This window comes from Corvus kubaryi, unplaced genomic scaffold (genome assembly GCF_017639235.1).
Source record: "Corvus kubaryi isolate FWS band 111438036 unplaced genomic scaffold, C.kubaryi_AGA036_p1.0 130, whole genome shotgun sequence".
NCBI lineage: Eukaryota > Metazoa > Chordata > Aves > Passeriformes > Corvidae > Corvus > Corvus kubaryi.
The window spans coordinates 2,483,148-2,495,703 of record NW_024580665.1 but is presented as its reverse complement, the minus strand read 5'-3'; the positions used below and the strand labels follow the sequence as shown (position 1 = coordinate 2,495,703).

The window sequence follows — 12,556 nt, the reverse complement described above, 5'->3', positions numbered from 1 at the left end:
CTGAGCGAAAAACATCACTGATACTATTTTTGACTGTTTACAAACATTTTATCCCATTTGTTTTTCTTGTCATCATAATTTTAATAAGATATAGCAAAGCTGTTTAACTGGTAAAAATGGAAACTAAACTCTGAGAAAGATATAGAGAAAAATTTAGTACAGAATAGTACTGAAAAGATTAATTTTAAATCCTAGTCTACTTCATATAGTTTTCAAAAGGCTAATTTAAATCAACTCAGATTTATATCTGATTACAATCTTCTGCAAAAAGAGCAAGTTTTTTTTAATTGTTCCATTTTTTACTAGCACTCTTTAAGCATTTTAGTATGCAAGGCTTTAAGCATAAACATGAAGAGTTTTCTAACAGCTGGTCTATTAAATGTAACAGCAAGGATGACAGAAAATGTGTCTACAAGGAGAGTATAGAGTGACCCCTGGTTCTCTGCAATTTCTGCATACTGAACAACATGTTTATTTAAAATCTAGATTTCTCCTTGTAACTTTTTTCATAGAAATAGGTTTTTTTAAAGTCATCATTTGGGTGGTCAGTCACTCCTGACCTCAATCCAGAGAGCAAAAATGGTTCTTGATATTTTCAATGAACAAAATTTTATAGTGGTGATTCTTTGGCATTAATTGCTTTTAGCTCATCCTCTAATTCATCTTTCATCATACCACTGCCCTCACATTTCCAGCTCTGGGAATATCACTGAGCATTGTCAAGCCCACCACAAACAGAACTGGCCAAAGTGAGAGGAGGAACTCGCTTCACAACTTTGTTGCAGCAATCGCAAGTGTTAGTTAATTGTACCAATATTAATAAAATATCTCTTTAAAAAAAATAAGAGGGGGTATTTTTTTACAATCTTTTTAATCTAACTGGGCATGTAAAACCCAGCCATGTCAGAAATCTCCTCATCCCCCTTAGAGGAATTTGGTAGTTGTTAAAAATATTGTCTGAGCACCTAAACTTTCAGCCTGTGCCTCTCTCGCACCATTTCAATAACCAACTGTGTGATTAAAGGATCTCTATCTGGGTTTTTAGCTAGGCTCTACTGCAGGCTCAGCAGGCTCAGGACACTAGCGTGGTGTGCCATGTGCTTAAAAAATTTCTTCAAACTGGAAATCAACTTTGCACTGAAAGAGAAACTAAAAGTCTTACTGGATAATAAGATGCAGCCCAGTTTTCAGATTAGAATTTATGATCCCCACCATTTAATTAACATATGTAAATATTTTTTTAAATAACATCTTATAATCTCAGTAAGGCAGTGACAGTGCATGAATTATGGTGCATTAATTCATGCCTAGTAGCACTGACAGTACTTGGCCTTCTGCCTTGCTCCTGACAATAAGAGTCGGCATGAATTAGGGCACCATATTTCACACCTTCATATTTCCTAAGGTTTAGAAACATAAAAATATTCTAGAGTGCGTATTTGTGCCCCTGCAGAACAGTCTGTGATTCACTCTGCTGCAACTCATAGATTTGTTTTCAGTGCCAAGAGTACTAGGCGGTATCAGATACAGAAAAAAGACCTTGCTTTTGATAATTATAACTAAGCTGGAGTCACTCCAGTTAGCTTTATCCTGAGTGGTTTGGTACTGGTGGGCAGACCAACTCCCCCAGTACCTGTCTCTGCCCCAGCTCACTGACCCATAACTCACTGGTCAGGCTCTATAGCAGGACACTGGTGGTGTTTTGAGCTGCTCTCACTTATGCCTCTGTCCTCCTCAGATCACTGAGCCGATGTCTTCAGATAAGTAGAATACAATTGTCATGCTGCCACAGAGATGTAAAAGAAAAAACAAGTTGACTTTAATGCTCTTCTCTTCTGTTTTAGTACAAGTCCTGCACATAAATATTACTTGGCCATTGATCCAGTGTCAGAATCCCTTTACTTATCAGATACCAACACCAGAAAAGTCTACAAAGCAAAATCTCTCACTGAAACAAAGGATCTGGCCAAAAATGCAGACGTGGTGGCAGGAACAGGTGATCAGTGCCTTCCTTTTGACCAGAGTCACTGTGGGGATGGCGGAAAGGCATCCGAGGCCTCACTCAACAGCCCAAGAGGTAAGAAAAGACCATATCTGGGGTACTTAGTGTTGGTCATTTGTCATTTCCTTCCATTTTTTAGGAACTACGATGCAAATGGATCAAAAATGTGTCTGTGGCAATGATTTAACCAGCTATTAAGCCAAATGACTTCATGAGGCTTACTCATGTCCACAGTACTACCAGTCCTTTATGAGGGACCAGCATGGGCAGCAGGCTCCAGCTTGAATCCTCTGATTACTCTTCCCTGTATTACAGCACTCCTATTTTATTACCTTTCAATTGCAAGGTGGAAACATTTAATTATATGTAACTCTTGAGCAAATTACATGGTTTCAAAGTCCATTTTTTAGATTTTATGCATCAGGTGAGTCTTGTAATGTTAACAGAGCTTACTCATACACAGTAAGTCAGGACTGTTCAAATCAGCCAGCAAAATCAAATGTATTTGGAACTCTAGTTTGTCCTTTCTTAACGCTTTGTAAAAGATGAGCATCTCCCCTGCTGCACATGAAATAAGCATTTTGCTGCAGCCTCCCTGTCAGGGTACATCCAGTATTGTCACAGGCAAAATGCATGTGAAGCCTTGAATCCCCACCAAAGCCACAATTAATCCCCTTGCAGTGTGCATTAGAACAGCGATAAAGTCTCTGGATTTGGTGCTCTAGAGCAGCTGATCACCCTCAACTCCCACTGAAATCCCTGGAACAAAGGGTACTCAGCAGCTCCCGAGGCAGAGCCCTGCGTGGGCTGTGCTATGCTGTGTTTCCCCCGTGCCTGCTCACAGCTGGCTCAAAGGAAGGGGTTTGATTACTTTTCGTGAGCTAATAAAGGAAGGCTGTACATCAGTAGGAAATTAGAATGTATATCCAGGCAGAAATACCTCTAAGACAAGCAAATAATCCTGGTTTAAGGTTTAGCAAGAGACACATGGTAATTATAGAGTGACTTTAGCATGTCTTTAATGATAGAAGGTAAGTGTGAGGTAAGTACAAATAAATGTTAATTTCATGCAGCTAATTAATGTAATGGATCACTTCTAAAAATAGTAGGAAATAAAGGTTTTCAGATCCTTTATCGGGACAGTGTGACTCTGAAAGTGATCAGTGTTTTATTTCTGATTACAATTGATTATATCCAATTACAATGCAGTTGTTCCATCTTATTTTTAGTGGGGAAATATGTTGATGAAAATGTTGTGATATGCTGTTTACTTTAAATATACCCCTACTTACTTCCTTAACAGAAGGTTCTAGTCATAAAGAAATTAAGAGGAATATAAACAGGAGTCAGGAGTTCTGAGGCAGCCAGCAATTATTAAAAAGAAATTGTCAGCAGACAATGACACTTCTATTGGCAAATTCAGGCAGTGACTCTCAGGTGCTTTAGATTTATGCATCTCCTCTAAATAGCATCAGTTGAAATGATCAGGTTTTTTACATTTTTTATTTTAATCTCGAGGAGGTCTGGACTGCCACATGCCCTTTTTGTACAGGGCTAACAAAAGGCAGCATCAGTTTGTGGTCACCAGGAGTGTGATCAGTGTAGTGTCGTAACAGCCTCATAGGTACGGGTCCTTGTTTTCCCCTGAACTGTAAGAGGTTGAATAACCCTGGAAAGTAGAAGGAAGTGTTTGCCTGGTACCCATAGATCTTTATTAAGAAACAGAGATGTCTCCCAAACTTTAATGCTGTTTTAGAGATTCTTTTGGATCACTTATTTTGCTTGTTCTTGAAACACTTGTCAAGTCAGAAGATGTCATATTTCTATTGAAATGACATTCAAACAGTATAAAGAAAACTATTTTCTCTAGGAGGCAGGAAATTTTGACAAAAACTTCTTAACCATTTAAAATCCTTTAAAAATCCTTGGACACACAGACACACAGTGTTATATAGCATATGACCACAGAAATAAATGAATAGTTTCTAGTTTCGTACCTCTGAGATTTTTACAGTGCAACAATAGGTCCCAGACGAAGAGTAATTGCCAAGTTATGATTAAATATAATCACTTGCATTATTCTATGAATAATTTGTATTTATTTTTTAAGCTGGTGCAGGAATATTATTAGCTTTTTTACTTCACTTGCCTTGTTATTTTTGTCATGAGTATTCCTTTTTCCCATTATAAATGAAAAATAAATTTCCCCCCGGCTCGATAGAAAGATAGTATGTGAAAAAGGACTCAATTTAGTGGTTGTGTGACCTTGGTTAGTTATATCTTAAAAGTTGGACTAATTTTTGCTACCAGCTTGTTACTGAATTAGGGCTATCTGGAGGACTCTGTTTATCCATTTACAGAATTGATAAGAAATATCTACAGTGTAATACTTGTGAACCTCAATCCTGTTTGGTAACATCCTCAAAGCTGTGTTAATAGGTGGAAATTCAAATTCTCTTTCTTACTTACTTACCTGGATAAAAGTTGTTTTGAATAGTGCTTTAACTTTTCTGAACTCATACCTATTTTTCTACTTCATTGAACATGCAGGGAAGTTTGAGGAGAGTCCTAATTATTTAAGTCTTTCATCAATGTTTATTTCTCATTATCTTTGTTTGACAAGACTGCCTTTGCCTAGTGACCAGGAATTAAATGCCAGACAGGAAAGTATCACGAAGTGGCACTAATCAATTCTGATTTCATCTTTCCACAACTTTCATTGTACAGGTAGCAAACACATGTAGCCTTGTTCAGTCTGTTCCCAATTCTCTGTGAAGGACTAGAGATGGGGCTTAGTGAACATTAATCTTGTTCTACTGTATGTTGAGCTGACTTTGAAAGATGCTTTTAAACATGCATGGCTGATGTAGTTGAAATCTGAACTTCAATATATTATTTTTACTGCAACTTTCTTTAATTCTGTAGAGATCTCAGACTAATGAGTCATGTAATAGATGACCAAGTACTTAAGCAGAATGTGAAATGATACAAGGTGGGGACATAAAATAAGATCTGTGACAAGCTGAACACATTTATTACACAAGAAGATATTGAAAATGAAGAAGTAACTACACAAGATATTAATCATTGACTGAATTCCAATCACTTAAACTTTACCAAGTAACAGATTTTAATTTTGGGGTGGGGAATTCTGTTTGGTGGGTTTGGAGGGGTTTTTTATAAAAATTATTTATGGCACATCTAGTCGCCAGCACTATCTTTTAAACAATCTGATTAGTATTTATGATAAGGCACTTGGGGATCGTGTCCTGATTTTAACTAGATTAGTCATCGGGTGTTGGAGCAGTAAGAAGCACTAAAATGAGTGGAAATAGCTAGGACTTGTACTTAGCCCTGCAAAGCCAATGCTTGAATCAACACCATTAAACACTTACCTACCCTGCCCTTCTGAAATCAGTGGGCTTTAGACCTGTAAATAGATTTGACTTTCTAAGCATAATTGACAGAGGCAGTGAAAGTTTGAGGCAATCAAGTTACCACATTTTTGCTGAGCTCCAGTGTCTCCCAAGCAGCAGGGTAAGAAAAGTGTCTGATTAACACCCGATTTCCATTACCTTGTGTCTGTGCCCAGCATTCACACAGGACAGCTCTGCTGGAAATGCAAGCTACGTAACTACTGTGAAAACAGTGCGTCCCTCCAGTGACGCCACCTAAACATCAGAAGTGATTTACACCTTTTGGAAGCCCAAGAACTAAATCTAAAGATTTAAACATTTAAGGTCCTGCAGTGTCTGCTTTTGACGCCTGGACCAGCATCTAGAACTAGAAGACAGGCACACACTGTCTGTGCAAGCCATGTCAGTGCCTCGAGGAATTCAACTGCACACTGAGTACAGAGTACTTGGATGCAGTGCAGTGACCTCACTACAGATGCAGTGACCTCAAAGAAAGCACCAGGGAAATGTAGAAGGCTAGAGTAAGTTTTAAATCCCATGCTCAAAAATACCTTATCCACAGCCATAGCAAAGAACTTTTTCGCTCAGACCAATGGCCATGAGATAGAAACGCAAATGAAAGCATAATTTAAAAATCAGTTCTGCAGTGCAGTTTTATCTAGTTTGCTTGCAATTACATTACTAAGGGAATATTACTTCAAAAAATCATGGTTTTGAAGATGTGTTCACTCCAGTAGCTTGCATCCTGAAATAATCAGTCTTGTTGCTCCTCATCCTCAGCAATACATTATAAAATAAATAAAGTTGTGACAGCTGCTTAGATTAAACCTTTACATTTGTCAAATGGGCAGTAACCCATTTAGGACTGGTCCTGTTCAGATAGAAGATTCCTTTTACTTTCAGTAGGATGCACACCAAATTCCTAATATAGCCTTTTGTGACAACAAACCCCCTTTGTCAAAGGTAATGATTAATGCTATTTTTCCAGCAATCTTTGCTATTCTGTAAATTCCTAAGACCTTTTTAACCTTTCCATAGAATTCAAAAAGGAAAATAAAATGGGGTGAGATTTTTCATTAGCAATATATAAAGTTAGAAATAGACAAGCCAAAGTGATTTGCAGCCTCAAATCATTGTCATATATGCATCATAAAATCAGCAAAGAAAATAATCTCATGCCATTTTTGGTTCATTTAAATTTATTCATTTTTCTCTTCACTAGCTTTAGCTACCTATGATTTCCAAAGTATGGAAAACTTGCAGAACATTGTCAATTCTTTGGACAGCAGGTTTTTCCTAAATTTCATCCAGCATTCCTCTGAATTCATAAATCATTCACTTTTCTATTCACCCATGTCAGCAGGATGACCCCAGTCATCATGTCTCAGGCTGGAAGCTGAACATTTTCATTCACAGTCAGTAGTTAAAAACGCTGTTTGCTCCAAGTCTACTGATCTGCCTCTAAAGAGAACAGCACTCAAGCGCAAGTACTGAAGTCATGTTCCAACTGACAAAGAGCTACTGAATATTTTGCAGCTAGAGCTGAGACAGTAAGGAAGTAAAGATGACAAAGATCACAAGGCCACAGACTGCATATCACTTGAATCATAGTTTGAATGGCGTATTATGGTAACTTATAAATAACTAATTGCATAAAATTGCTTTAGTTTCTAGATGGCAGCTTTAATTAAAAGCACCGAAGACATTTAGAAGTTTAGAAATGGATGGCATGTAATTTGCCCTTTTAACACCATAAAATGGTAATTAAACAATTTGATTCATTTCTTCCTATTAAAAGTTTATGAGAATCATGAGTTCCTTCTAAATACAGTTGTTCTTCAGCAGAAGGTGGCATTCTCTTTTATCTGTCCTCACCAGTAGTTGTAGATGTTGTTTTAAAAATTCTTCAGAAGTTTAATTAGAATTTTTCAATATAGAATGCTCATTTGTAGGTTTATGGCTGAGCAAAAAGTGTAAAGTAGAATTTCTAGAAGTGGGCAACATATAGTTCTAGCTGCTCTTTATTGACACATTTGAAAAGGATTTCCCTTAGAATGCAACTGTGGGATATAATATGGGGTGAAAAAGAAAAAAAGAAAATAATAAGGAATTTACTATATTATATTTATTCCCTATTTTTAGCACTATAAGCTTAACTCCATGAATGCTGAAATTTCTAGACGGAATGATCATATTTATTTTGAATTTATACCTATGATAACTACACAAAAAGCAATCAGCTTGCTTTTTGAGTCCTGTTTGCATTTATGGTGTATGTATGTGCACTAAGGCAGAGCTGTCAAGGGAAACAACCCTTTAACCAAAACCACTCTGGAGAGCAAATAACAGGAGAGATTATAGTCATCCTTCTGTGTTTATCATGGGTGTACCCAGCCCCTGTACTAGTTATTATTTGTTGAAGAAAACAGTTATAAAAAGGAGAATCTTCTGAATAGTCTTTCTAGTGATAATACTTAGTCGCCACATTTGACAGCATTACCAGCAGTTAATTTTTAATGTTAGTTAACAGAATTCAAATGGTACTGATTAAAAGACCTCTGAATGTTACAAATATTGTTCCCGAATGTCTGCGTGTAAATCCACTGGAGATAGATCTTCATAAAAACTACTGTTTTACATTCAGGTACAAAATTGAGCCCTATGTAGGACATTTCCAGCCACTAAAATATTACCAAAACCAGTCCTTCAGCGCAAGCATGTCACTCAGCGAGATTGATACTCAGCTCTGAGTCAAACAACAGAACTAAATCCTGGCACAGATTTATTTTGTCCTTATCCAAGCATCATTTTTTAATGAGGAATCTGTACGGAAGCAGGGTAAGTCTGTCATTTGTGCAATAGGTCACAGGTCCCTTCAGTGCCCAAAGACATCATCAGTTGGGCATAAAATTTAGTGCTACAATTCCTTAAAAAAAGAAAAACAGAATCAGACTGAGAGCCTGATGCAAACTACATCTCTGAAAAAAAATATTACCTTTCTTACTCACTCGTGGGGTGGGCAGTGTTCCCACTTGCACTCAAGTGCAATTCATTACCCTCAGCATGTGCATGTTTCCTCCCCCAGTTCCTCAGTGATTAAAGCACAATTGCTGTGCTGTGTGTGATTTGATTCTGCGTTACACTGTACGTCAGAAAAGGATTAAAAATAAGCTCTTGGAGTACAGATTATATGTAGCATCATGTAAGATGTGACAGGAGCATTAATGAATCCAACTCTAATGAATAAATTGGGACAGTTTAGCCGCAAATCTGTATTGTTTTCCAATGGATGCTTTATGTAGGGTATTTGTCAACAAGACTTGTATGCATAAGTAATTTTTTCAAGTAAGTAAAGTTGTGTTGTTTTACTGTAGAGTCATAAGCTCTGGAAGCAGTAGGTCACTGTTGAACATCTGTACACTGGTACTTGAAGAAACTGGCTTATTAGGAAGTACCAGGAATTTAGTGCAAATACTGAAGACATGGGCTTGTTTATGCCATTGCACTGGCATATGTCCTTCCCTTGCAGACAGGTTGCTTTTCTGCAGTGGCTGGAGAGCAACATAAATGCTAGAAACATTAAGAGATCCTTGGTTTTCTTATGTAGTCAGTGTTTGAAATCCATTCAACAACACAGCTGAGTAGCTTTATTTCATTGCAGCATAATCTTTGATTTTTATATAATGGATGATTTGCAGCCAACACAGCCATCTGTTCTCAGGGAAATTGCACAAAACAGAAGATGCACTTGCCCTAGTGACAGATCCTGGCCTTGTGTTATCTGTGGTGTGGATCTGATCCAGCTGAGAAGCAAAGCTCCTCTCTTACCGTGCAGCACTTCCCCTCTGCAAAGGCAGGCTTAGACACAGCACATGTGCTGCCCTTCCCACCCGCATCAGGTTTCTCATTTCAGCTTGTGAACCACACTGGAAAGCAAATCAGATCCCATCTAATATCGCTACATGATTCAGTCTCAGTGAGATAGAGGTACAAGAGACCATCCCTTGACAAAACTGGAACACACAGGTCACTCCCAACACCAAAACAAATCCCTTTGCTTCTCAGACTCGCTCTTTACCTCAGTTCGCCTTCAAACCTGCAGCCTTTTGAGTTTGGACTTCTCAGAAGCAGATGACAGCCAGGAGCTTGCCAGTCATTTTGGAGTTTCCAAAGGCACAGTTACTTTCTAATTAAAGACTGAAGAGCCTCTAAGGGAGCCAGTACCAAGGAGTCACGATTTATGAGCTTGCAGTCTGGCAGGGAGTCATGCTCTGAGACTGTCTGCTCCTCCTTTAGCCTTTTTATAACCTCCCAGTTTTCCCCAGCTGACCCATCCAGCCCCCACCAGATGATTTCAGTTCCCCGGGTGACATCTGTCCCGCAGCATCTTCAGCCATCTCACATAATGAGGAGATGTAGTCTAGCCCTGTACCTTGGGCACTTAGCAGTGCATGGACACTTTTTGTCCTGGATGGAGGAGGTGACAGGCTGGTGAATACCCTCCTATAGCGGCAGTTCTCAGACAGGTGGATACTTTGCATTGGCAGTTTAAATTAGTTTCAACTCCCAACACTGTGCTGATAACCCAAGAGCTGGATGCAGTAGGGAGTGTTACACACTAAAGTTAACTGCTGTGGCTTTTGGATTTTTTATATGATGATATCCTCAGAACATTGTGATCATACCCTCAGACAGGGGTGCCTGACCATCACCTGTGGTGAAGAGGCACCTCAGAAACAGTTGTGGGTAATTTGTCTTGGAAGCCTCCCCCCTGGTGTTAACACTGCAAGAGAAAGCATATTATACTCAGTTATGTATGCAACTCAAACTCAATCCCCAGGGATTTCCAGCTGCCAGGTAAGGATATATTTAGGGGCTTGGGGAGACCATTTCCCCCTTTTCCCAGCCCCATGGGAGATGCATGTTTTGCGTCAGGGCTTCCTGGTCCTGTCTCTGCTCCCCAGACTGCTTGATCTCCCTTTCCCCCAGCTGTAACTGTTCCTGTATATTAAAAAAGCCCTTAAATATAAGGAGATGGGGTTGGAAGCTGAGGAAATTCAGTTTGAGGCTGTTTTTCTTTTTTAATGACGTGGGATCCTGAACTGGCCTGCAGACAAGTGTTTTGTAAACTTAGAGTGCATGCAGCCTTCAGTTGTGCTAAATGCAGGGGACAAAAATCAAGAACCATATAAGCCACTGTCCAAACCATCTGTTCAAGTCCTCTGCCTTTCATTTCTGTGTAGCAGAACATAAATTCATTATTAGATTAGCTTGGCTGTGCACAGCAGCTGCTATAATTGCAAAGTTATGCAACTTTAAATGGGAAATTATGAAGTAGTTTAAAGCAAGAAATTGAGCAGTTTTGGTAGAAAGGATTTCACAAGTCTAACATGAATAGAAGTGCTCTTCTAGTTATATTTTCAGGATTTGAGGGAAATAAGATCTTACAGTTCAAACTGAATGCAGGAAGAACTGCAGAGGAGCTGTTAGACTGGGGCAGAACAAGGCTGGGCATGAGTTGTGGCATGGCTGTCCCAAAGCTGCTGGTGGGAGACAGCAAACCTTCCATTCCTCAGTTTCCCCACTGAAATACAGAGGATGGTGACCTTTCAGAGCCCTGGCATTTGAGTTCCATCCCTCCTGTGCAGTGCAGTGCTGCAGGAGCTGTTGCAGTTCCAGGAGTGGGAGAACTGCCCCAGCTCTTGCTGGTGACTACAGCTGTCATGAGCCTGGTTCCAGTGCAGGACCATCATTTTGGGCAGCACTGCACTGTGATACATCCTGCAGCACAGCTTCTCCTTCTGCCTGCTGAGAAGAGCCTGGTCTGCACCAACTGTGTGTACAGCCCGTATCAGAACAGGTCTTTTTGGCCTTATGTGGATGCTTCTTCCTTGCTCAGACACTCTCATCATTCAGACAGTACAGCAATTAAAAAATTGTCTCTGCATAAGAATGAAGAAAGTGAAATGAAAATGAAGAAAAATCAATTGTAAGATAAGTTTTTAGAAAAGCTAATCTTGCCCACTTTGTGATAGACACGAAGTTATTGAAGAGCCTTGTTCTATGTAAAATTACATTACAAGCAAAGCCTCTGCTGTTTCGTTTTGTTTCATCCTCACATCTTCCCTCTTTCTCTTTAAGTCAAAGTCTGATAGATGGGTATGAACTTTCCATATACAGTTTGTGTAAGCCTCAAATAGTAATGGGTGGGGGAAAAAAGTCATACTTTTTTAAATAGGCCGATTTTTGGAGTCTGAGGGGAAACATTTGAAGCTCATACTTTTTAGTCAAAATAATGCCAGTACTAACACTCTTTTTACCCTTCCCCTTCATCCAGGTATCACTGTAGATAAGCATGGATTTATTTACTTTGTTGATGGTACAATGATACGGAAAATTGATGAGAACGGTGTGATCACAACAATAATAGGTTCAAATGGCCTCACATCAACCCAGCCATTGAGTTGTGACTCTGGGATGGACATCACTCAGGTAAACACCTCTTTTTTATGTGTTGTCACTTTATACACATTGTAGAGACAGATCACTTACTTTCTTGTACCAAGATTGTGTATCAAATATGCTGGATGTGTCAGATAATTCTGAATGGCAAGTGTGGAGTAGCTCTTCCACTCACTCACATGATTATTTTAAGGTGTGTAAATGTAAAACCACACTTGATTTTTTTTCCCAGGAGATGGCCTGTGAATATATAGAGGGGCTTACGTAAAGAATACAATCTACTTTAGAAAGTTGCTTGCTACTCTGAGATAGATGTTCTAAAAAGTTAATTAGAAATTTTAAGTGCTTTCCTTTAGTCCAGCATTCAGGCTGATTTGCTTGAACTAGTAAATGGAAAAAAATAGATATTCTGTTTACATCTAAATCTGTTCTAAGTCACGGAGGAGCATTACAGTAAGTAATTACAGCACAGCAGTATTGTGGTGAAGCTATTGCATTTCAGTTTCTCAAAATGCTTTTCAGTTCTTATGTCAAGAGCATGGTAAAAGAAATAGGAATAAAATAACTTATCACATCTTTAGTTTATGCTAAAAAAGAAATAGAGATAATCATGGAGAAACATAAATGGTATTCTTGACTAGTCAGTGAGCCACACTTACAGACAGCACGAGGAAGG

The 12,556-nt window shown here is 38.8% G+C and overlaps 1 protein-coding gene across 7 annotated transcripts in view; it reads left to right on the top strand.

Moving 5' to 3' along the window:
* Nucleotides 1–12,556, top strand: part of TENM1 (teneurin transmembrane protein 1) — an 829,870-nt gene that overhangs the window by 769,051 nt on the left and 48,263 nt on the right. For all 7 annotated transcript variants that reach the window (XM_042028501.1, XM_042028513.1, XM_042028533.1 and 4 more), the window contains 2 exons: nucleotides 1,845–2,077; nucleotides 11,756–11,910. In XM_042028501.1, the coding sequence (XP_041884435.1) occupies nucleotides 1,845–2,077; nucleotides 11,756–11,910 (388 nt within the window). The remainder of the gene's footprint in view (nucleotides 1–1,844; nucleotides 2,078–11,755; nucleotides 11,911–12,556) is intronic.